At 41.4% G+C, this 27215-nt stretch overlaps 1 protein-coding gene across 1 annotated transcript; it reads left to right on the top strand.

Moving 5' to 3' along the window:
* Positions 1 to 11839: 11839 nt before the first annotated feature.
* LOC139445331 (mesenchyme-specific cell surface glycoprotein-like) lies at positions 11840 to 25249 on the top strand. Its single transcript, XM_071226458.1, has 11 exons — positions 11840 to 11859; positions 12425 to 12618; positions 14460 to 14726; positions 15389 to 15593; positions 17397 to 17538; positions 17875 to 17989; positions 18453 to 18617; positions 22914 to 22970; positions 23215 to 23447; positions 23534 to 23757; positions 25103 to 25249. The coding sequence occupies exons 2-11, from the start codon at positions 12444 to 12446 to the stop codon at positions 25206 to 25208; spliced, it is 1689 nt and encodes a 562-aa protein (XP_071082559.1). The 5' UTR covers positions 11840 to 11859; positions 12425 to 12443; the 3' UTR covers positions 25209 to 25249.
* The last annotated feature ends 1966 nt before the right edge of the window (positions 25250 to 27215 follow it).

Here is a 27215-nt window from a genome sequence, read left to right as displayed (position 1 = left end):
TTTTACTAGTATTAATTCTCGTTTAATTATAGGTTTTTTAAAGAATATTGAATTGTATGAATAATTTGGCTGATATGGTTTGTATAAACACAATGTTTTAAATTTGGTAGATTAAATTAACAACTGCGATTGTTAGTGGCTGTATCCTCGAAGGGGGTTAAGGTACTGTAAAATTATTGTCCCCCTGAGAGGATACGCAAGTTCCACATCTTTCAAAGTAAATTTAGAACTACCACGTTTTTAATTGTAGAATATGTGTCATTTTAATGTGTTAGGCTAACTCTGCCAATAATCGCCAACAATTGAAGGGATGATGTAAATCCTGCTGGGGTCCATGCAGGAAGCAAAAGTACTGTAAGTCCCCATGGTCCCTAATATGGTGATCTACCTTCAATTCCTGGCGATCTATAGCCCGTTTTTATCTTGTATCGTTATATATAGTGCTTTTCTTTTTAATGCTTCCGTACTAGTTTTATAACTTTTTCTGTGATAAGTCTAGTAATTTTACTGTCCTTCTTGGCAGGTTTTTATATAAGTTCAATTTTATTGATTATGCTTAACTATCGATAGTCACGATATGGCTGAAATATTGCCGATGTGACTTAAAATTTTAACTCACTCACTCACTATTTGTTAAAAGGTGAAGATCCTCTATTCTGTATCCCTTGTGATGAGAGAAACACCGTCAAGCATGTTTTGCTTGATTATGTCGATTTCTCTCTCACAATATTATCATTCATCTTCTTTAAAGAATCTTTTTTATTATAATGTCAGTACTCATTTAATGCTTGAATGTTTAAGACAGATAGAGCTAATGGATATATTTTGAATAGATGATATGCATTTTAACTAAGTTACATATTATCATCAACTGAGATTATTGATGGTGGTGCAACTCGGGTGGTAAAAGTAGAGTAAAAAGATTGTCCTCCTGCCAGTGCCACTTAAATCCATTTTTGATCAAGGTAAATAATATTGACTTGTATTTTAGAACTTAAATTGTATTGTCTTTTTTTAATATTGGCCAGCATACGGTACAGACACTGGTAACCAAAGGGATGGCATAACTCCTGCTGGGGAGTCATGCAGGAAGTATAGGTACTGTAAGTCCCCATGATCTCCAGGAAGGTGGTCTAACTTTGGTTATTAGTGGTCTATAGCCTTGTTTCAATTGATAGGACTTAATCTATTATAGCTATATGTTTTTAAAAAGAAATTATGATCTAGTTTGTTTTATTAAAAACTGTGTGATACCTTACTATTTTACTGTACTTTGTTGGCAGATATTTTAGATTTAATACCTAGTTCCCATCGCTATATGGCTGAAATATTGCCGATACGATGTAAAATTAAACTCACTAAATACAATAAAATACAATACAATACAATACAATACAATACAATACAAAATAGTTTATTATAGTTTCACCATTTGAACAGTACATGGCATTAAAAACCTAAAGACAAGTACCATAATAAATTATCATCCTGACAAGGTAATATGCTAAACTTAACAAATATTGAACCTTGAGCAACATATGGTCCTTTGTGAAGCTTCACTATAAACAGTAAAAACAACAAACGCAATATTTGTGTGGAATAGAATATGGGCGCAGTTTATTACAACATTTGTGACGAAACCCTGGGGGGGAGAGGTTTAAGACTAATAATAAAATAATAACTGAGCGCCGATATATCAGACGTGAGCAGCTCAGAGCATAAACAGGAGGGGCTTGTCTCACTGGGGTCACCACAGATGAGTACCCCCCCCCCCCCCCCCCCCCGAGCTAGAGTCGACAAGCCGCCGACTCCAATCTGGTAAATATGCACAACCCGGCCAGCCGCCAGTAACAGACCCCTCCGGCCAGCCGCCGGTAAAGCCACACCCAGCCAGCCGCAGGCTACCACCAACCTACCTTATTCGAGAATGTTATCTGTGAGGGACCTCACATCAACAAATCCATTCTCCAATTCAGATCATAACAATAGTCCTTTAGGCCTGCTAGGGTATCGCATAGACAGGTGTGAAAGCACTATACTTATGATTGCTAACCTAACAATTACCTGAATCATATTCATGTCCCCCAGGGTCCCCCCACCGATTCCATACCACAAATGTAAGTCAAGTAGAACTGTTTAAACAGATACTCTCCAGTACTTCCTGTAAGAAAATAGCTATCCCACATCGGAAATGTGAATGTCATCATTGCCATATAAGTTGGAATCGCTTGCTGTTATATCAAGCTTAATTCGACGTCCCCCTTTTTTTGCATATTAGATTCGTAACGAAACGGTTTACTCTCTTCCTCTTCCCTTCAATAGCAGCCCCGTTCTGTGCACCATGCCACACCCTTCTAGGTAGGATTTCCGACCACACCAGAAGTGTTTCAGGCATAGACTCTGTGATACCAGAAACCAACCTTTCTATTTTCTTAATTAAGTCTACACAACTATCCTTCACTAAGTCATTTGATCCAAGATGTAATACAAGTACCTTTGGAGGAGGATGTGTCTTGAGTCTATTCTTGATGCATGGTCTCAAGTCGTCCACCTTCATTCCTCGCTTGCCAAGCCACTTCACCTCAGCACCCAGCTGGTCTAGTCGCAAATTCTTCCCAAATCCTAAGCGCTGTGAATTCTTCTGAGCCCAGTACACATAGGAAGATCCGACGAACCAAATGTCTGAAAAACTTAGTTGACAGGTTAAGCATACACATGATTTGTAACCGTTTCTTATATTAAAGCTATTCTGATATATCGTTTGAACGCATCCGATTTCCACCTTCCCCAACACTTGATGACGTCAGTCGGGATACCCTGCATTAGATGCAGTGGTAGCTGCACCAATGCGAAAAGAGACTTGTATTTATTGTGCTCCAGACCAACAAACCCCTATGTTTTTGATAACATTGAAGAAAACTGGTATCTTGTAACTGGAAGACCATCAATATGTATGAAAAAACTCTCTTGGGATGATGAATGGGGTCTGATATCCAATCACAATCTCAGCAATGCCACTGTAACAATACTTGATGTACTTAATATGACATCAGATAGCAGTAGTCCCTGATACGCTGGGCCTCTGTTACTCACTAGTTCACCTACACGCAAGAATCCAAAGAATGCCAAGGAGAACATACTCTGAAACAGAATAGTCTCGTACACCGACTTTGAAACAGATTGCAAGACTTCCGTTAACTGTTTTAACAATGGTAAGGTGATAGGAGCTCTTGTATCTGGCTTCTGAGCATCTCTTCTTATTCCTTGTAACAACTTCTTGATGACAAAATTTTCTGTAGGGTCTGATAATGAGGCTAATTTATGATATCTACTGATAGCTGAGATATGTTGATAAGCTGTTGCTGGAGACTTACCCTCTAATGATAGGTTGGCTATGTAATGAGCAATCTGCGAAACTGGAACCGGCCAGGTCTGATCTAGGTTATTGCTGAAACGAAACTGTTGAAATCCACGCAACGCATACCTGAATGCCTTATTGGTGTTTTGAGATACTGACATACTTAATAGCCTGTTAGCTTCGTCTTCCATATCTGCCATAGAGAATCTGGTATTGGGGTTGGCTGCGGACGAGCCTTGGGTGCTATAATCCGAAACTGCTGCAGCTGAAATTGGGATAAAGAATCTTCTATGCTGTTGTAGCACCCTGGACTATATATTGAGATTTCATGATTATGTTAAGCTTCAAGCATTTGAAAGTAAACAAACGGACTAAAACCATTACTCTCGGTGATGACGATGTTAACCTATTCAGTATATGAACTACTGCCTGGTTATCAGAATTAAATATCTCTTTCTTGTTTGTGAGATGTTCCCCCCAAATATGAACTGCCACAAATATTGGGAAAAACTCCATGAATGTGATGTCGGAGGTGTAACCTTGGAGTCTCCATTCCCTGGGCCATAATCCAGTTGCCCACCTGCCTTTGAAGTACAAACCAAATCCACAATGCTCTCCACCCGCACTATCTGTAAATAACTGTAGAGTGTCACTTGACATCCAGTATTGGTCTGGGAACACTGTAATACCATTGTGACAGCTTAAAAATTCCAGCCATGTATTAATGTCTTTCTTCATCCCTCTTGTCAGCCTGATATGATGATATGCTCTCTTTATATTTCTTGTTGAATCTATAAATCGTCTTGAAAATGGCCGTCCCATGGGGATTGCTCGGGAGATAAAGTTTAACAAACCTATAAGTGACTGCATTTCCCTCAATTTCACTTTATTACGATCTGCAAACCCGTGAAGTCAGTTTTTACATTGATTGATTTTGTCTGTCGGTATTCTCAATTCCATTGTTACTGTATCAATTTCAATTCCAAGGAATGTCAAACAAGTACATGGAAGTACTGTCTTCTCACTAGCAATAGGAACTCCCAACTTCTAACATAGCAACAAAAAGGTGTCAAGTGCGTCTTGGCAATGATTAGGGTTAGGTGAGCTACCAAAAAGAAAGTCATCCAAATAGTGAAGTAATGCCCCTTGTTTCAACCTGCATTGAGTAGCCCAGTGTATAAAACTTGCTACTTTTTCAAACACTGCACAGCTGGTGCGGCATCCCATTGGGAGGCACATATCTACATAATAGTTATCCTGAAAATATATACCTAGGAGATCAAAATCTTGCTTATTGATTGGACATAATCGAAATGCACTTTTAATGTCTAGCTTTTGCTAACATTGCCCCTTTGCCAAATTGGTGGACTAAGTCCACTGCTTCGTCAAAACCTGTGTAAGAAATTGAGGCATACTCATCATCAATATAATCACTGACTGATGTACCCTCTGGGTATGACAAATGGTGAATTAACCGATATTCTCCTGGTTCTTTCTTGAAACACCCTTGCGACACCCTTAATTTTGGAAGTGGTGGGAAACTAAAAATGGTCCTGCCATCCTACCTGATGTAATTTCTTTCTGTAATTTCTGTCTGACTACTTCTGGTAGTTCTGTACATGATTACAAGTTATGGGAATAACATGATTCCCTTGGACCTGTATAATTCAAACTAAAACCGAAACAACCCCCAACCCCCCCCCCCCCCATAGGTATTCAACCGTGTCTCTGTCGGAACTGGTACACACATGTGCATATCTGCACACACTGCGGCTACATTTCGTCAGATTGAAGTCATAGCATGGAAGCTGGCGTTTTGCCCGCATGTTGGGCTTAACATCTTGGCCTTGGCCTTGACCTTGCCTGTAGTATGGATTCATTGGATTGATACTAACACTTGATGATGGGGTTGCAAACATAAGCCAGAGTGCATTATTGATGACAGACCATGGTTCGTGAGGATTGTGAGCATGGCTAAGTCGAAACTGCTGGTCATAGGAACGCCAACCATAACCCTTCATCCTTGTAGCTGCCATGCGTACAATATTCATGTATTTGAGCATGTGCTGTGTTTTATCCCCAAATTTCTCCAGATAAATGATGACAAATATCAAGAATGCATCTGTCCATTCCTCGATTGTGTTGATTCTGGGATAATTGCGCCTTATAACCTCAATACCCCCTTGTGCATTGAGGCCCATGAGTCCTACTGGTTTGTTGTTATAGATCTCCTGTCTTAGCCCTTTAGTTAAGATCCCTAATTCCACATACTCATTTTTCCAAATTTTCTCCTTGATATTTTGAGGTATATTCGAACCTAAGTTATCTTGGCATAGAACGATAGGCTGAGGAGCAATAAACTGTGAGAAATGATGCACGCCAAGCCCCTGTGACTGACTAATGCCGGTTGCCATAGCAAGCGTACCGCTGTCGCTGCTATCAAGCTCAATAGGCCTATCGCCTACTGGTTGGAATCTAACTGTAGCTGTACTACTATCAGTATTACTAGACCTACCACTTGTAATATTTATGCTGCCGTCAGACCTGCTACACGAATCATCAACTAAGGGGGATAACTCACCTGTAGTTGAGACGAAACTGGCGGGCGCAATCCTTGTCTGCTTGGCCGACGTCGCTACCTCGCTGTCCGCTCGCTGAACAACTTTCCTCTTTCTTCCAGCCCCTCTAAACTTAACAAACGCCCTGCCTGTCGACCCTAAGGATCTTGAAAAATCCTTTTTGCGTGGCATAGCGAGCTGGAAGGCGGTTACTCTTGAGAGAATACGTCTTGTGCAGAGCGAGCAAAAATTGTTGTTGCTGTCTATAGCTCAACGTGAGCGGAAAGGATTAACACGTGACAACTGCACGTGAATCAGACAGATCTAGAGTAACCTCCCTTTCCCTATAAAATGAAACCGGCAGTTGATAATTGAATTTTATTATTATACTGAAGATGTAATAAAATTATTTATGTACAAAGGCCACCCAGAGCGGGTTATGAGAGACATATGTCGTTAACAGTACGCAATATAAGCGCCATAAACCGTACGAACTCAATATCCTTTGTTTTAAGACTGACTTAATCAAATAATGATTTCTCTCTGGAATAAACTCAACACATGTATGTGTACCTATCAATGTAAAATCAGTTAATTTGTAAAATGTGATTCACTTAGGCAGTTTGCAAATGTCTAAATATATCAGTCGTTTTACAAATTGTCTGAAGCATTATGCCTAATTATGTGACAAGTTGAAAATTATTAAGAAGTTAAAAGGGGCTTAAAACATAACAATAGACTAATTGTGAAAGGAATAGATGCACTGGAAATAATTCAACCGAAAAAACGTGGCTACTACAAAATACCTGATAGTACAAGTTAGGCACTCGTGAAGAGCAGCCTCCCCGTGGTGAGTGCTGGGTAACGCTAATAGCTCTTCCGCCGTGTGGAACCGGGGCAGAATGTTTCCATAGCACCCCATTGCTGGTCGTATGAGGCGACTAAATTGGGCAGCCCGGTCACTGTGGGTTGCGCCCCTGTGTCGGTGGAGGAAGGGAGTCTGGTGGTTGAGGGCACTGGAGCCAGGAATCGGTGTTCCATTTGCCCAACACACCACTTCGACCCTAACTTCACCTAGACGGGTGGTAGAATGGGCCCGATTCTATCAATCGGCTGGTCATGCCAAGCCCTGTGCATAAAATTGTGTATTTATTTTATTGTTTGCAGATGACATAATCTTGTTAGATGTAACAGCTAATGGCCTACAGAAACGTCTTGACCAACTTCCTTTCTATTGTAATAAATGGAAATTGACTATTAATACTAAAAAAAGCAGAGTGATTGTATTCAAGAATGGCGGCAAACTTAGATCTTATGAAAAGTTTAGGATTGGAGATTCTATCATTGACATAGTTCCTAGTTATAAATATCTAGGTGTGCAGTAATCGTCCTCTGGTTTTTGGTATCTTACTCAAAAGACTTTGGCACAACAAGCATGGAAAGTAGTTTGAATAATACAATCAACACTGGGGAAATTCTCGACAATCCCAGCTCGTGTCTGCTTTCATATTTTTGATATAAAAGTATTGCCAATTTTAAATTATTTGAGCAGAGGTTTGGGGATTTCATCCTTCACCCGATATTGAAAATGTACACGATCGTTTCTGTAAACTTGTTCTGAGCTTGAATAGAAACACTCCTAACATAACTGCAAGAGGTATTGTGAATAGAACATCAATCAAGGTTTTGCATTACATAGAAATTATAAAATTCTGGTTAAGGTCATGGTCACAACAGGTTAATGTTATCATGAAAGATTCTTATGATTTTCAGTATAGAAGGGCAGAAAGTGGTAAAGCTTGTTGGGCTACTAATGTTAAATCTTTGTTATATACATATGGCTTTGGGGAAGTTTGGTAACAGCAAGGTGTTGAAAATAAAAATGCATTTCTATTGTGTTTTAAGCAAAGATGTAAAGATATCTGCCAACAAACATGGAATGATAATTTAGAATGTTATTCTAAGGTGGAATATATTTGCTCTGTCAAGGAAAATTTTAATTATGAACATCTGACTAATTGTATTGATTTAACCATCTATCAAACAACACTTGTTAGGTTTAGCTGTTCTAATCATAATCTTGGTAGAGGCAGGTAGGCATTATAAAATACCAAGGCCAGAACGTCTTTGTCCGTTTTGTATTGTGCCATATATAGAAACTGAGTTTCACTTTGTCTCGAGTGTCCATTCTATTCGAATTTAGGGGAACAGGCGGTGAGGACGTTCTGTAATTACATGGTCACAAGCCGTGGACATACAGAAAACGGTCAGAACGTTCTGAAATTACATGGTCACAAGTCGTGGTCATACAGAAGACGGTCAGGACGTTCTGTAATTATATGATCTTCACACATAATAATAAATGTTTTGGGGCGAATAACCCTGTTACATATCTACAAGGGAAAAAAAATACATATTTACACACGCACGCACGCACGCACGCACGCACGCACGCACGCACGCACACACACACACACACGGAAAAAACAAAAACAAAACAAAACAACAACACACACACACACACACACACACATTGTGTGTGCGTCACAAACTCTCGTTACGTTTACATTGTATTCTGATTACGTGGAATTATAATTATAGCCAATGTACAATGTAAGGTGGTAATTAACATTTGGGATTAGCATTTTTCAAATAATGGCAGTTGAGTGATTCTGGACATATACACGACATGGCTGCATGGAAATGAGCCTTTTGACTCAAATGAGATGAGATTGTCACGAACAGGTCGTTATAACGCATAGAAAATAAGACAAGCTATATATTAGGTTTATTAAGTCATTTCTTCAAGCCTGATCATTCATTGGTATATTCATAGGCCCTATTAACAAGTAACACGTGTCATTTTCATCCAGCTGGGTTAGCTTGCTAGTATTGACGAAACCGTTTTAGCACAAACCAACTAACGGATAAAGAAAACCTGACAACTCAGGTGTTTCATTGCCGGACGCAAGTCCAGTCCAGTCCAAGTCCAGTCCCATGTGGTGAGGATCTGATGCAGGACCTACACTGCACATAGCCAAACTATTCACCAGTATAACCATCAAAGGGGCAGTACTCATGTAGCTATGACGTAACCATAATTTTCTTGATCAATCAAAATCTGTGTAAATCTCTACGAGAAAGGTATAAGCAAAGTTAAAATGAGTCTGACCTATTCAGGTTTACCACTGTTTATCATTTCAAAACATGGGTGGTCTTGACCTACTCCGTTAACCAGTGCCCAACCCTCAGTCAAGCCCCTATCTCACATTCACGAATCAGAACACGAATGAACACGATTTAACGTTTTTCCCTAAATCGTGTTTAGAACTTATGAAGGTCGCGCACTCATTCGTGTTCATTCGTGTTAAGTCGGTGCGCATTCATCATGTAATTACACTGTCTGGCTACAAAAAGTGTTCTTTGTATATCTGGAATTACGTATGTAACTTATTTCATTAATCTTATTCAAAATTCGTGTGTGAAGCGATCGGAAGATCACACAACTCACTGTTATTAACAGCAACCCCGGTCAGATTAGTTTACGAGAAGATACACAAGGTAATCTTAATCCCTGGATGTAAAACAATGCCTAGCAGAACAAAAAATACAATTTAAACAGTAAATAAACATGTCTGGTGATTTTGTGTCTCAAATTTCGAATTTGTACTGACAAAGTTTCTCATCACCCGTTAGTTTACCGGAATTCGCTGAAGAGGTAGATCTCCGGTGTAATTTTTTTCTGCGCGTGACATTCGAATTTTTTTTCTCCAAAATAATGAATCCGCTAGAGGGGGGTGCGCATTATACATGGGTTGGCACTATACTCAAGAAAATATGGTCAATCGTGTTATAAAATTTATAACACGATTTAAGCCGAGCTGAAAAGTCGTGTTCAGTAGTATGAAGGTCGTATGACAGTCGTGTTCAATCGTATGAAGATTGTGTTCAGTCGTATGAAGATCGTGTTCAGTCGCGTTCAGTCGTGTTGGGGAGCGTGGGAAGAAACTCATACGACCTTCATACGTTTTAACACGATTCAACACGATTTTCATACGCCTTTCATACACGAAATCCATACGTTTGTCATACGACCGGAAGAGCCCATCACGTGACTGAGTGAGTACATGGCAAACCCCTGAACGTGAAAGCTCATTCTACAGCCATGCCAAACCCCAGGCGGCCGAAATGGAAGCTCCTCCAAGCAAAACCTTCGAAAGGGAAACATCCTTCACCACCAACCATGGATGAACATCCACCCGGTACAAAGGGACAAGATGAGCCAGCTGAAACCTCTGAACCACCACCAAAATACAGTTCTTGCATTAGGTGTTAATACTTCACATACAGAGGTCTCCTCAACAACCATGGTCGAACCCAGAATCACTTCCTTTCCTCACTCTGCGAAGCCTTCGCTGTCTCATACTCCTCACCATCAAAGCCGTAGCTACCAGAAGTACTTCCTCCTACTCCAAATTAAGCTGCTTCTTGCGGGTCTTGTTCATTGTTGATCATGAACATGGTGAAGACTGACACAGAAATGCTGTAGCAATGCAGCTTATATGCTACATGACCCACGTGACCAAAATAAACAAAAATATGTCGTATGAAGGTCTTGCTCAGATCGTGTTTATTTTTGTAGTCGTATGGACATCGTAATGATTCTGGTTTAATCGTATGGCGGTCGTGTTGATTCGTGTTAAGTCGTATGGGCGTCGTATGACAGTCGTATTTGGTCGCATGACAGTCGTATTGGGGTTGTGTTAAATGAGGTTAAATCATGTTGTATCGTATGAATATCCTATGATGGTCGTATGAGTGTCGTTTTCAGTCGTATGAAGGTCGTATGAGGGTCGTTTTTGGTCGTATGAGGGTTGTGTTTGGTTATACCCCCATCACACCAAACTAGTTCTTAATACGTTCGTAAAAATGTTGTCGAACGGGCTCCAACTGTGTATGAACGTAGTGGACGTTGTAGCAACTATTGACGGGGTGCTCCAGAACTTTAGACTGCACAAAAGTTTATCCCGTCCATCCCGTTCTGCAATTAGTCGGATTGACAACGTACTTGAGACGTATTAACGAACGGAATTGCCGTACTTCGAAACTACTAGGGACGTGTTATGACGTGGTGCAGTCCGACATAAATTTCAGTACGTGTGCACACCGACCGGGTCGACTTCTCTTTGGAGGCATGATGTGTACAGCCCGGAGCCCTGAACTTGAATGAAGACTGGCTACAACGCGCTCGGTATCCATAGGAGTAGGGCCAGGACGGGCAAGGACGCGAATACACACGCACTTGGGATGAGATGAGGACGTACTGCGAACGAGTTGGTCCGGTTAAGAATTAGTTAGAACTGGCTTGGACGTATTGTGAACGCGGTAGAACGAGGTTGAACTGGTTAAGAACGAGTTGAGAACGGCTATGGACGTGCTCGATCTGCTTCGAAACGTCGGGATGAGGTGAACGGGCACTTTAAAACAATCTGAACTGGATACAAACGGACTGCAGACTGGCTAAGAACGAGATAAGAACGAGATAGACGTATTGAGGACTGCTTATGAACGAACTAGCATCGTATTTTACGCCAAACTACGCCTTCTACTGTGATCACAGCCCGTTCTAGTATTTTGGTTAGAGTGGGATAGAACGGGATAGAACTACTTTGGTGTGATGGTAGCATTAAGAAATTTGCATAAACCACAAGGTCGAGCACGAATCAACACGATTTTTCAACTTTTCCTAAATCGTGTTCGCAATGTCTTAAATCGTGTATGTGAGATAGGGGCTTTAATCTAGTTTGTAGACTGGTGGGGCCCCGTGACAGCTGATGGTGGCTGACATGCAGGTTTGTGCATTTCAAGGCGTGGGTGCACTGGGAACGACCAGCTGCATACTTGAAACATTTTGTTGGAGGAGTCTGTGCTTTCTTCTTCCAGGTAAGACCTCTGTACAGTCCACTCAATTAAAGTCCGGATCAGGTGAGGTCCTTGTGTTACCATAATACATCAGAGGAGGGGGGCACGGGTGGCCCAGTCGTCTAAGGTGCCGCGATTCGCTGTGCAGAGTCGCGTCCCTTTGGCACGCCAGAAACCTATGATTGTGGGTTCGAATTCCGGTTCGCCCAGATTATGTTTCTAGGTTTATCAGCACCATACCCGTGCTCGTGGGTTTCACCGAAGTGGTAAACGTCTGAGACCTGCATCACTTTGGGCTTTCCTCCCACATTAAGCTGACACGCTGTGATAGAACTGGAATACTGTTAAAAGCGGCGTTAAACCCAACTCACTCACTCACTCACATCAGAGGACCAATGGCTTATTTTTTTATGAGGTCTGCATATCTTTTGCTGTTGCCATTATCCCCGAGCGCGAGAGGGCAAAGGCAAATATGAAAACATATGTTTCTTTAAATAATTGTGACGGAAATTATGACGGAAATGAAATGAAGTATAGTACTGTGGTGGTTTCGAATGCAACATCTATCATCTCTTGTTTATACCAGACTCTTACACCTCAGCGCAATGCACGTGTGTTTGGTGGGAATGGTTGCCCTAGTGGGCGTGGCCTATGGTGTGGTGGTACTGAAAGAGGCATCCTATCTGAGACTCCCCGACCGTAACGGCCAGTACGTTGTCGACAGCAGAACAGCCAGGGAGAGCGCCTATGATGATGTCAGGAGTTACCTCTATGTTGTTGGTGAGTCAAGCATTTCATATACCTTGCTGTTCTGCTGATGCAGTTTTGGATACATTATAAAAGAGTTGTTTATGATACAATAAAACACTGCAGGAAGAAAAAACCATGAGTCGTGAATGGTTTATATGAGATATGAACATTATGTACAGTCTTTTTAGGATGTTGATAAAATGTACAAACTTTTAAAATATTTACCAACATTTTATTAATGATGACTCCCTGAATAGAATCCGACCTCGGACAAACCCATTTTACGAACAGATGAGTTAAGTCTGGTATTTCACGCATATTCTCACAATCTCCCGTCGGTTATCTGTAGCTTTTCTCCTAATACCGATTGTCATATATCTCTCACGTTTGGATGCGATCGTTCAGCCACTGCGTTTATCTGCGTAGCAGATCTACGGGCAACAACTTACTAGACACTTCCCTCTCAAAAATAACCTCGTCGAATATATGATATCATCATTTTGCGAGCGCATATTCCAATCTCCAGAAATGACGTCATGACAGAACGGGGTTTATTGTGAAATAAACCACGGGTTTGATGCGGGTTAGAAATTAAACCTAAAAGACATGAAATTTGTGGAACGGACTTGCGAAAAACAACAACAGGCGAGCGAGCCTCCTTTTCCATTCATACTCGGCATTCGGCCTCAATGGTTGGTTTGGACCATGACTATGCTTATCCAGCGATATACCAAGGAGAGGCACGGGCCAACAAGCTGTGGATTCCCGTGCCTATAATAAAACACGAGATGAGATTAGATTAAATGGCCCATGGTGTCCAGGTACTAGTGGGCCAATACGCTGCTAGTTTGGTATACCAAAATGCTACCGTTGCCATGGCCAACGGCGATTCGCAGCTAACGCTGCTGGCCTGAGACTGCTACCGCTGTCCCGCCCCCACGGTAGCATATTTAAACGCTACCATTGCTAGGCAACTACCACGCTGCCAAAAGCAGCTAGAGCTGCTGGCCTAGGTCAGTCTACCGCTGCCCGGCCCAGGTAGCCGGTCAAAGCAGATACCACTGCCTGGCCCCATTAGTAAAACCATTGTCTCCACTACCGCGCTGACCCAACTGTCAACTGCTACCGCTAGACAAGACGACTTTCGCCGTCGGCCCATATACATGGCAGTTGGTTGCCCGACCGAAGTTATTTTACGATTCCCCGGCTGAAAAGTTGGGAAAGACAAGGTTCCCACTGAGAGGCAGCTAACTCTGGAAAGGTTCCCGCTGAAAAGAAGGTAGCCTTAAGCATGAGTAATAATTTGGAAGCAAGTGAATTTGTTACTAGCAGTGTAGCCCACAAGTGATTAGATACAGCGAAACACGTGAAGATAGACGGTGCGCGAATGGTGGACTCTAGGATGTAACAAAGGAGGGATGAAGCCTGTGCGGGATCTGTTGCCCCGGGCACGGTGCAGGGTGCTGACCCGAGGCTGATTCAATTAGATGGGTCGATTAGGTTACGGGCGTAATTAGCCAATGGTTTGGATACTCGCGATAAAGTCATTTAGTAGTTAGTACTAAATGTAAATAAATGTCGCTAAAAAGTCCTGTGCATAACGATGCAGGTAAGCAGAAAAGGAATTCCATCGACTGTAATATTGGGATTCTACGACAATCCATAGTAATAAAAGCAGTCCGCTTCGGTGGGCGTGGCTAATTTTACACTGGGAGATGAATGCAATGGCCAATTCAGCTAATCACAACGCAGGAGTTATAATGAACACAGCGAAAATTTAATTATTGTTCTTTGCGATTTATCTCGAATTTATTTAAAAGAACACGAGAGACAGATGCCCCTTTTTTTACATGTCAGTTTTGTATTGTCAGGTCGTGACACGGCTATGTTGCACATCATCTCCCTCGCTGAGCCTGCCAACCCGCAGGAAGTCTACACTTACAATTTCGACATCGACGTCGACGGCCGTCCTCTGGATGTGGAGCTGTGTCGGGCGGCGGGGGTTACACCCACACTGGCCGTCACCTTTGACGGCCAAGATTCTGTGGCTTTTGAGGGACATCTGGTTCTTTATAATGTGTTTGAGAGCAGCTCCGATACACTTACTCCCCTCAACCCAACAGATCCCAGGATTATCGGTCAGTTGAACATCTTGGTAACTTAATGTAGAAAGTCCCATCACAATTTTCAGAATACTATGCAGATTTACCTACAATCGTAACATATCAACACTGAAAAGTCGCTCAATATATGCGAATATAGACTTTGCCGTAGCGTAATGTGAATGGACAGACATGCCTACATCTGATGCCTGGTGCGTTTCCTATAGGTAATCAGGGGTCACTGGTGGCCCAGTCGTCTAAGGCACTGCAATTCGCTGTGAGGAGTTGCGTCCCTCTGGCACTCCAGAAACCTTTGATTGGGAGTTCGAATCCCACTTCGTCCCCATTATGTTTCTAGGTCCGTCAGCACTATACCCGTTATCGTGGCTTTTAAAACAAGTGGTAATAGTCTGAGACATGCATCACTTCGCGATGCACCCGCACATTAAGCTGACACACCGTGATATAATTGGAATACAGTTCAAAGCCGCGTTAAACCCAACTCACTGACTCCTTGGTAATCAGTCTTTAGGTCCACAATAATAAGCTACAATAATCGGATGGGTCTCCTTCTTGTCATAAATGCTGTTCTTCATAATAAATCAGCAGTCAATGTAATAACTTTGAAGAGCTTGATATGAAAGAATATAATCCTATCGATATAGATGTGACCTGTAATATGATCTGTTCCCATCCAGTGGGAGCCCATCCTGACAACATGAAGTTCACCAGCGACTGTCGTCGTCTGGTCGTATCTAACGAGGGGGAGCCCCGGGTCGTTGACGGCACCTTCTTTGACCCCGAGGGGACAGTTTCTGTGCTTACATTCTCCCCAACGCCTGGCGCTATACCAACAGTCGCAACCATCGACTTCAGAAGATACAACGACCAGAGTGAACTTGTGTAATTTCAAACTGCAAAAGACATTCTACTGATATACTGTTTAAAAAAGTAGGAGAGCGTGAACTATAAATGCTAATACTAAGTGTTAGAACAAAGATAAGTGTTGACGATAAGCATCCTGTGGAAGAACGTTTACGTCTGTGAATCTAAACACCAAAACACATCCGGCACTGCACGCAGTAGCGCCACACACGTGCATAATGTTTTATTTCTGATTTTGTCAGAAGGCCGAATAATCTCTGTGGACCATTGTTTCTGTCAATTTTACTGATTCTGCTTATCATTCAGTTGTTATTTACTTGATTTCATTCATTGTTTACAAAGCGCGGAGAATCTTGACATGAACGAAAGTGGCAGAAATCAGCGTGCAATGGCCAATTCGTTCAATGTTTCATATCCTATGATTAGCAGACTATTGAACAGGTACCAAAAAAAACAAATAGTTGACGATCTACCCCGTTAAGGGCGTCTCGGTTAAACGACAAGAGTGAAACATCGATTGATCGGAAACCAAGCTGAGCTCAAAGGGCGAACCCATAGCTGCAAACTTAAACAAACTGGAATATGAGATTCGGGTCAGACGATTAGAAATCGTCAACATGCACATTATCTCCATGCTCGACGGCCACTTGGTGTAGCATCCCTTACAAATCGCCATTTTGCTAACAGATGTCAATGGTGAATACAACCTCGAAACTGGGGTAATCATCCCAGGTCACGTGTCATGTTTACACTCTACGCTTCTTTGCGTGGTAGTATCTGGACGTCGAAATGAGCGTCAAACCAATGTCCACCTGAGAACCCACGACAGATTTGACATTGGGTCAGTTTTGGTGTGGGGTGGCATTACTATGACTGAGCGAACCCCACTCTATATTGTGCAAGGAAACGTCACTGGACAGTATTATCGGGACACCCTTTGTTGTCCCGTTTGCAAGCTGTGTGGGTCGACGTTTTGTCTTCCAGGACAACTCCCATGCTCACCATGCTCGACTCATCAATGTTCACCTCCAGGAGCACAGACAGCCTCCGTGGTCTAGTGGTAGAGCGTCCGCCCGGAGAGCGGAAGTTCCGGGGTTCGATCCCCGGCCGCGTCATACCAAAAGACGTTAAAAGATGGTACTTGTTGTTACCCTGTATGGCGCTCGGCATGAAGGGGCTAAAACAAGGACTGGTCGGCTCGGAGTCAGTATACTGTGTCTAAGTGGGGTATTTATGTTAAACTGCGGCATGGTATCTCAGTGAGCTAGCACTATAAATCGGCATCAGTCCGGACTAGTACAAGCAGTCACACACACACGTACATGCACGTAGCTATATAAGTGCAATAATCTTGGACGCGACGTTAAACCCCATTTCACCATGCCATGGCCAGCAATGAGCCAAGACCTTTCAACCAAATCGCTTCTGGGAGACAGAATGAATGTTTGACAAATCATTGTGGTATTACGCACTACTGAACCGAAAGTGTCAACTTTGAAATTTTCCATCTAAGCCCGATTATCATTCAAGATTGTTGGTGGTCATGACCTCAACTCTCATACTACATACACTAATGGTTGTAATGTGTTCCAAATTCATTCATTCATACAAAAGTTACTAGAAGGTAATATATCTTACAATTTGGGACATTTTAAGTTATTTCCGGCTTTCCCCTACTTTTAGAATAGTATATTAGTATGTTTTAACCTTTCTTAGTGAATTTAACATACACTTGTATATGGTGCATTTTGAGGATTACCTGATTCAATGTGCGTATTACATCGTCTCTCACTAAATTTAAGTTACCGTAACTTCTTTCAGCCCGATACTTGATAGGGGGGTCCGCTACTTCCTTCGCCGTGACCCTACTGACGCTAGCAACATCATCCAGTTCTCCCAGAACGTGGAGCCGGAATATGTGGCCATCTCACCCAGCAATGGGTTCGCTTACATTACCCTCCAGGTAAGTCAACATGTAACAACCCCATTAATGTATATATCTGTGTCTAAATAAGTACATTTGTTTAAGTGAGTGAGAGAGCTCTGAACGTGGTGGCATCTTGATTGTATAAGAATGGCCATATCGAAGAAGCGTATTTCTAACATTTCGGCATCTGTTTTGATATGCCTCTGCACGTTGTTTTTTTATGCGCCCGTCACATCACATGTAGAGAATGACATCATGCCTTTGGGAGAATGCTTGTTCTAACAGACGTATCATAAAATGGCCATGTAATGTTATGTTACATAGAATAGATATTATGGTAACATGAAATGATACACGAGAAGATCATTCTAGGAAAATAATGCTATCGCGAGGATCGACCTGGAGAACTCGGTGATCACCAGCCTTTACCCAATGGGTAACAAGTCCTGGGAATTCCTCTCCTTGGACGCAAGCGACAGTGACAACGGTGAGCACAATGACGTAGACTCAAATTGTGTTGGATTTCGTTTGGCTTACTCACAACATTTCTGCTTTACGTGAAACTAAAAACTTACACATATAAGTATACCAGAACTGTTTAACACAAGACTACATACATCCCTTGTTCCTCAACTGATTGGCTGATTCCCAACCCCCAAGGGGTGTATTTGTATCCTGACTACAACCCATATAGCCAATCTATCTAATATATACGGGTTGGGAATGACCCAAAGGATCTGACAGTTTATGAAATAAACGATTTACAGTCGAGAAATGTCGTAGATTGATTATCACATACACCACCTCGGTGACTTTAATACAACATTGGTGACACAAACGTGTCTGTTGTTGGAGTCAGTATACATACACTGATCTTGTACATGTTTGTATATGACAGTCACTCAAGGAGCAAGAATCTGGATATTGTACTTATATCACGGGTATTGCAGGTATCGCGATGGCATCGAGGAAAATCCGCAGCTTGTACCAGCCCGACAAAGTCGCCTTCTTCACATGGGGGGATGATATACCTTACCTGCTGACAATTGACGAGGGGAAACCATCAACCATCCTCGGGGTCAACTTCCAAGACTACGCCAGAGCGGCATCACTGAGTATGTACAGTAGACTTCAATAACAATATTTCTGTTGATACTCGTCAACGTAACATAAAAAAACACACACCAGTATCGTATTTTAAAGACTTGTCCACAAGGTGTCTATCTACCTCGAATATAGGTGATACTGACTGATCACCATATGCGCTCACTGTGTCCACAATATTTTTAAACAATTGTTTATATCATGCCATATTTGTTCTTCTAGTTCTAAATATTCCGATATGCTGTTAATTGTTCCTTTTATTGCTTATTTAAACCCTGAAATGCAGGACATTTCCCTTTGGGTTTACCACTATAATGAGAGTGAGGCAGTTTTCTAAAAATTCTGTTCAATTGATGGGTAACTGAACAGAAATTACAATGATTTCTATTTTTTAACAATTATTTATAACGTCATATTTGGTCTACTCATTCTTAAAATTACCAATATGTTGTTAAGTTTTATTTAGATCGTGACATGCATGACATTTGTTTGAAAGTTTACATTAACAACGAGAGGGTATACTGCCTAAGTGACGGGTCATCACAAGCTGAATGTGGCTTGAGCTAGTTCCGATTTGAAGAAGCTTCTGCCCTAAACAGGGAATGAATTAAAACCAATATGGTTCTTATTATGTTAAACATGCCGATGTTGATTAAACATTTTGTGAAAATTATTTTATTGTAAAATAATATTACAAACAAAGATTTTGCCGCCGTGCCGATGCCATGCATCAGATTTCTTGTCAGTGATGTACCAATAAAGTTGTAGCGTGTATAGTCCCAGTAAACATTTCGGGAAGCCTGTGTTAAACGTTGTCTGTCCATGTACACACTCATCTTCCCGAGGCAAGGGAGTTAACTGACTTTAAAAGTCCAGTTTCCACCCTTGCCGAACTAGGCTAAAATTACTGGGCTTGATCGTAGCGCCACCAGTGGCCATTACCAGTTATGCCCCTTCTAAGCCTCTCCTATGGACCAATCAGATTCCAACTCTCGTATCACTTGCGTTTGCTTCACACAAAATGGTGGCCCCCAGTCAGGACGATCTGATCGATAATCAAGATCTATATTGTGATAAAACGGGTCTTACATCGCGAAATGCATCAAATCACGTGAGCACCTTGATTAAAAACATGAAAAGATTTGGAATAACATCTGTTGACAACGAGTTGGCGGCGCACATGCTTGCAAATACTGCTGTCGATCGAAATCTGCACGACTGTTTACGAACCGGATTTCGATTTTGATTGGACTACGCATAGACTTGTTAGTCCAGCCAAAATGTAACTCCACAATACCAGCCTAGTTCGGCAAGGGTGGAAACTGGACATAGTCAGTTAACTCCTTTGCCTCAGGAAGATGGTACACACTCAGTATTCCATCAGTTCTGTATACGGTTCTATTACTCACCAGGTGTGGAGGCAGGTGGTGACATACTAAAGTCGTACGCCACACGCATGTAATACAAGGCTGACCTACTTTTATTAGTTTTGATTGGATAACCATGTCATAGCTTAGGTCCCTGGTGAAAAGTAACGCCCGGATATTTTTTTTCATTCCTAAAAAAATACGAAACTGTTCGAGGTTAACACTTTTTAAAACCAAACAAGCTCGTCACACGTATAACAATCGCTTTGCAGTCTTTATTACTTCTGCATAGATCTACATCAGCCATGTACGACTACAGAGAGATCGTCGTCTCTGTGAGCATGCCACCTCTATATCTCCAGGGTTAGCCTTCGGTAAACGTACACAAACCTCTGGATCCATTCCCGTAGTTTTTGCAATCACAAATGACCCGCCCTTGATATAATTAGCATCTTATCGACCAATCAAACGTCGAGATAAGGGTAAGGGAAAGGGTAAGGGAAGTAACTCGTATTACCTAGAAACTAAAGCCACCGCCAGTTTTATTGGACATGAAGACATTCTTTCAATTAAATATCCTTGAGGGCTTTCATTCAATTGCATGTCAGGCAGTTCTTCAATGTTGAATTTCTCGCAAACTCGACCATAATCAGTGAGACTGGCCAACCCAACATCGAGGCTGGTTTGTAACTCGCATTCGGATTGGTTCGTTAGACCTAGTAATGTAGCCAATCAAACGGGCAAATGGAAATCAAGGGCGGGTAGTTTGATAGGCTGTGTCTATTCGCACGATATCGTGTACATAAGGAGTACATATTCCACAATGTACACGATATCGTGTAAATAACAGACAATTTCTCACAATATGCACGATATCGTGTAAATAACAGACAATTTCTCACAATATGCACGACATCGTGTAAATAACAGACAATTTCTCACAATATGCACGACATCGTGTAAATAACAGAACTTTAACACGATATATCGATATATCGTGTAAATAATGAAACCTTTACCATAATATGCACGATATCGTGGGAATAACACCACACGATACTCACACGTTATGGTATCACGGGTTATATTATTTGATCTATCAGCAGCGATTACGAACATTATATACAAGTACATGTTATCATTAGGGGGTTTCAGATTATGATGAAAATGATATTTTTGTGAGTTATTTTGCAAAATGACTAAGAATACTGCTGCATTATTTTTGTAAAAAAGTTTTGTTATTTCATGCTACTGTATATTTTAGTTGTTTTGGATGGGCGTTTTATGATCTTTTAGCAAAGAACATTCTTGATCATCTTTATCATAACAAAGAAATGTTATCAGTATGGGATCTTAGTATGTCAAATTTAAGGTTGAGTAAGACTGCATACTTACCCTACATCTAAGGGCTGTCTCAAATATTTAGAAAATAATGTTCAGGCATCTTATGGAGCCAAGAAATTAAACTCTTAAATTGAAATTAAAATGACAGTGCGACAGTGCATATTATTCAATATTTACAATATTCACACATGTACAAATTACAAAGTATAATACCATTATACTTTGTAATTTGTACATGTGTGAATATTGTAAATATTGAATAATATGCAATTGTAAGAAAACTTGCATAAATTCAGGGTTAGAAACTAACAGTTTTTGTCCACTGAAACGAACTCTAACATTAAAACTTCTATCTTCCAAATTAAGTAATGCTTGTGCGACATTTTTAATATATATGAAAACAATTAATTCAAAAAACATAAAGAACACTTTTGCCATGTAATACTACGACGATACGTTCATTATTTATCAATACATTGTTAGTTACGAACACAGCAGAAGCATATATACATATCATATCGCTTGTGGGAATTTCATTATATCCTCTATATACGCGTTTGAACTTTGTGCATGGGTTTGGAAAATTACTAATTTTTAAAAATGGATTCCAATTATTGAATGGATTGGCAAGTCATGCAGCAAATTGACATGATACTTTCAAACAGACAGTATGCAATACAAAATGTTTCAGCTTGCTTTGACAACCCGAATGCATCAGTCAGGTAAACGACTGAAGTGCACGTAAACACTTTCCAAGGGAGTTTACTCCCTGATCTTTTCAGTATAAATAGCCACAGCCTTAACAATATAAACGCGGAAAATTAATGCTTGCTTCAGATTGCTTGCTCTTTTACAGAAAGTTCGTAAATTTTGTTTTACCAGAAGGTTCGTAGTATTTTAAGAGGGGAAATTATGTTCTGTAATGTAATGAGTAATGTACAATGTAGCGTAGCGCAACTGAGACCGGGGACCAGGTTTGTGTGTAGAAAATTAATAGACCAATCAGCTTTCGCGTCTCACGGCGGAGATGGAGTTTTCCAGTCGTGTATATAGCACGGCATTGGTCCACTATTTGCACGATATCGTGTATATAGACGGTCCGTGATATTGCGAGGATTGGTCCAGGGGTTTACCGAAATACGAGCCTTGGAGAAATGTGAACAATAACATTCCCTATTGGTGTCGACCCGTTGAAGATCCGTGGTAGAATAGGTCTTCAGCAACCCATGATTGCCATAAAAGGCGACTATACTTGTCGTAAAAGGCGACTAACCGGATCGGGTGGTCAGGCTCGCTGACTTGGTTGGAGCATGTCATCGATCCCAATTGCGTGGATCGATGCTCATGATGTCAATCTCTGGATTGTCTGGTCCAGACTCGAGTATTTACAGACCGCCGTCATATAACTGGAATATTGCTGAGTGCGGCGTTAAACAACAAACGAACCAACCAACCATATTGGTGTCTGCTGTAGCATACAACACCGTGTGGAGATGACTGTTTCTGATTCTCATTGTGACCGGGTGTTCTGTTTAACGAACGAAAATTGCTATGTGTTCATGTCACAGATATAATCTTGTCTCTATTTGTTTCCAGATTGGATTATTGACGACGCCACCCTGGGCTCCGAGTTGACCAATAACGCAGAACTAGGTATAGACAATAGCAAGGTTATATTGTACGTGAGTGAGTTGATTGACGCCCAAGTTGACAATATTCCTGCTATATCACCGCGGCCTGTAAATAACTGAATATTAACCAGGCAATCAGTGACAGATTGAGTAACGGTCACGTCACTGGACACGATGACCACAGAGTCGGGCATGTCACGGGCCCTGACCACCTGATCCTCATTAGGCGGTTCTTATTGATGACCATGTGTTTTCAATATTTGCAGGTCGCCTGTACGTCTCTAACATTGACGGGTTTGATGACACGCCGAACGTTCCCTATGCTTTCGGTGGACGTGGGTTCTCAATCTGGAACACACAGTCGATGGAGCGAATCTGGGAGAGCGGTGACGAGCTGGAGAGGTTCAGTCGCCAGCACTTCCCAAATACATTCAATGGCAACTGCGCTACCTTTTTGGAAACCCCCGTGCAAGAGATGGACACCAGATCACCATGGATGGTGAGAGGACAAACCACTATACTTTTGTACATGATTTATAAACATCGGAAAGAATTATGTTTTATTTGATTAAATATCAATTCCAGGGCCCGGAACCCAATTCAGTGGCTGTTGGCGACTTCAATGGGCGTACAGTGTTGGTGATAGGAAGCGGCAGGAACGGTATGCTGTATGTATATACGTTGCAGCCTAATGTGAACACCCCCACCCCAGAATTCCAGAGTGTGCACAGAGCCGGGGAAATAGATGCAACCTGGACAAATCTGTACACCAGGGAGGACATGGGAGATGCCATTATATCTGACATCAAGTAAGTCTTAAGTGAAAGATCCTCAAATCGATCAGAGCCATTAATATTGTTGATGTTCATTATCCACAGTAACACGTAAGCTTTAACTATTGTATCCCGGGCTGGTTGTGTGAGATATCTGTCCTTCAATCACAGGAGTCCATCAATGGGTCCACAACACTTTATTTGTGATGTAACTACAGCATCTATATAATCATGATTAGATGAGACAGACGTGGCCAGGCAGCAGCTCAAAGGCGTCAGAGAGCCAACCTGCCCCAGCCGCTGTCCTAGGGTCAGGTCTCGACCAACAGAAAGTTTTTCAAATCACTGACCAGCCGCCACGTATCGAATATGATACCTCTCTTGTCAGCCTGCAATATCCCGCACCTCATTCACAATGTTAAGCTTCAGTGGCCAACCGGCCATTCTCTAGTGTTAAATAGAAGCCGCTGACCCGCACATGACTCCGTGTTCGTGCTGCTGGCCATGATAATAATAGCCCAGCTGCCGTAATAATTTGTATTAGGCAGCCTTGTGAATATTAAGATAGATATATTTTACTTACTTATCTCAGGGAATATATAAGACATATATAAACTCCCTGTTAAAGCCTATACCCTGCCAAACTGCCTACGAGTCAGTGAGTATGGTTTTACGCCGCCTTTAGCAATATTCCAGCAATATCACGGCTGGGGACAACAGAAATGGGCTTCACACAATGTACCCATGATTCGAACCCGGGTCTTCGGCGTGACGAGCCAACGCTTTAACCACTAGGCTACCCGACCGCCCCCAAACTGCCCACGATACTTGCTTTAATGCAGTAATTGTGATCAGACTGGTAGAAATCAGCGAGAGGTAGCAAATATGTTGCAGTCTTTAGAACAGGTCTCTGTAAATGTTCGCCCCGCACAGGGCGCCCTTTGTCAACAACACAAGTATGGGGTCGTTTAATGAAAAGGGCTTAAGAAATCGAGCCCAAACAGCCAATCACATTGCTGTTCAATCGCCCCGGCCCTCCGGAGTTACTAACCAGAAATTAGAAATCATCTGCTTGCAGCTAATTTCATGCTTCGCGACCACGTGTCGTTCCATGTTAAAAAGGCGACGCCAGACGCCAACGCATCGCGCTTATGTGTTTAAAGACGCCTATTATAATGTCTTTTCACAATTTACATCTCTTTTCTGTACAGAAGGTTGTATTATTCCCACAAACACGCATATGGCATGCCAATTATGTATAGAAGGTCAGAACTTGTTCGTTCTTATTGTGCACAAGATATCACGTTGAGTTGTAGTTGAGTGGACGTAGAACTACACAGACATTAATATTACCATTAAGCCACAATGCTTTGTTCTTCAGGTTCTCGAGTATTGGAACTCCAAAGGTGATCGTGACATCTGAGGCCAGTGGCAGCGTGTCTGTCTATACCCTAGCTGACGAAACATGGCCAGCAAGAGAGTTGTAAATCCTCATTGTACAACTTTTACAATAAACATATCATCAGATTTTGCTTGTAATTTACTCCCAGATACACCAACCACATGATCATTGTCTACCAGAAAAAAAACTACCCCGACAAAATAGTCTGCCAGTAACATATATGCCCACCCTACAGCTTACTAGAACCACGTATCCATACACAAAAGTCTGCAAGAAACATACTCTTTCACTATATTCTACCAGAAACATCTATCCCTACACTAGACAATACCAGAAACATATATCAATACACTATAGTCTAACAGAAACATCTACCCATACACTATAGTCTACCAGAAACATCTACCCATATACTATAGCCTACCAGAAACATGTACCCATACACTATAGTCCACCAGAAACATGTACCCATACACTATAGCCTACAAGAAACGTCTACCCATACACTAAAGTCCACCAGGAACAAAATGAAAAGAAAAAGTTGAACAGAAGTCAAATGCCCAATCCTCAAACTTCGTCCGAGATATCTCTCCACAACCCCTTCGATGCTCTTGACATGGAGATTACTCCATCGTCTCACAGTAGTGGCAGGAGTTCTTCTTCCTCACATTCGCGTGAGAGATCACCAATTGAGCCACCATGACTCAATCATCAAATCTAATACAATGGAACTGTAGAGGACTTAAGAATAATTATAATGATTTACAACTCTTTATTCAAGATTTCAAACCATCAGCGATATGTTTACAAGAAACATACTACAAAGAAACTGACAAATTTGATATACGAGGTTATTCCTCCTATAATGTCTTTTCACCTCCAGGTACGAAGGCCATTGGGGGTTCTTCAATCTTAAGAAAACAAGGTGTTATTCATAGCCCCGTCCATCTTGCAACCCCCCTTCAAGCTGTTGCAGTCCGTGTGACTTTGCACATTGTGTTTACATTGTGTTCACTCTATATTCCACCATCTTCTTCACTCCGTCAGTCTGAACTTCAAGTTCTCTTTGATCAACTCCCAAAGCCCTGTATTATTATGGGCGATTTAAATGGACACAATCCACTTTGGGGTAATGTTCAGACAAATAATAAGGGGAAGGTTTTGGAAGATTTCATTTCAAACAACGACTTGTGTATCTACAATGATGGTGCAAATACATATTTGCATCCCGGTACGGGTACCCACTCTGCTCTTGATTTGTCAATAACAGATTCTGATTTATTAAACGAATTTGAATGGTCCGTCCACGAAGACCTCTGTGGCAGTGATCATTTCCCAACCATTTTAAAACCTGTCTTACCTTCAGTTGTTCCTCCTTCAACAAGATGGAACTTCACTAAGGCCAACTGGTCTTTGTTCGAAATACTTGCATCAAATAAATTAGAACCTGATCCGTTTCTTAACATTACTGACCCTGTACAATTATTTTCTGACGAACTAAACAAAATCGCTGATGAATGTATTCCTTAGTCCTCTACAAATCCACATATTCGTAAACAATGAGTGCAAACAAGCTAAGAATGCACGGCAAAAGGCTGAGCACTATTTCCGTCGCCACCCCATGGTACATGATTTGAATAAATTTTTAATTTTAAATGCTAAAGTCAGACGTACGTTTAAACAAAACAAACGCCAATCTTGGCAAAATTATGTTTCTAAGATAAATTCTCGTACGCCCATGTCAAAGGTATGGAACATGATACTGAAAATAAAAGGTAAAGGTTCTAAATCTAGCATACGTCATCTTAAAAATGGGGATGAACTATTGACAGTCAAATCGGATATTGCAAATAAACATTAGCAAAACATTCTTTTTCCTCTAACTATGTACCTCAATTCCAAAAATACCCAAAACAGCAAGAAAAGAAAATCATTAATTTCAAATCAGATAATGGGGAAGATAATAACGACATATTTTCAATCCATGAGCTTCATACTGCTCTTGGACAAGCACATGATACCGCTACATTATAAACTCCTGTTTAGTAACCCTTCTACCATTTTTTGATCAAATCTGGACATCAGGTGAATT

The sequence above is a fragment of the Haliotis cracherodii genome, unplaced genomic scaffold, assembly GCF_022045235.1.
Source record: "Haliotis cracherodii isolate W230 unplaced genomic scaffold, xgHalCrac1.p SCAF_6, whole genome shotgun sequence".
NCBI lineage: Eukaryota > Metazoa > Mollusca > Gastropoda > Lepetellida > Haliotidae > Haliotis > Haliotis cracherodii.
The sequence above is the reverse complement of the archived record's forward strand: the minus strand, read 5'-3'. Positions and strand labels throughout refer to the sequence as shown.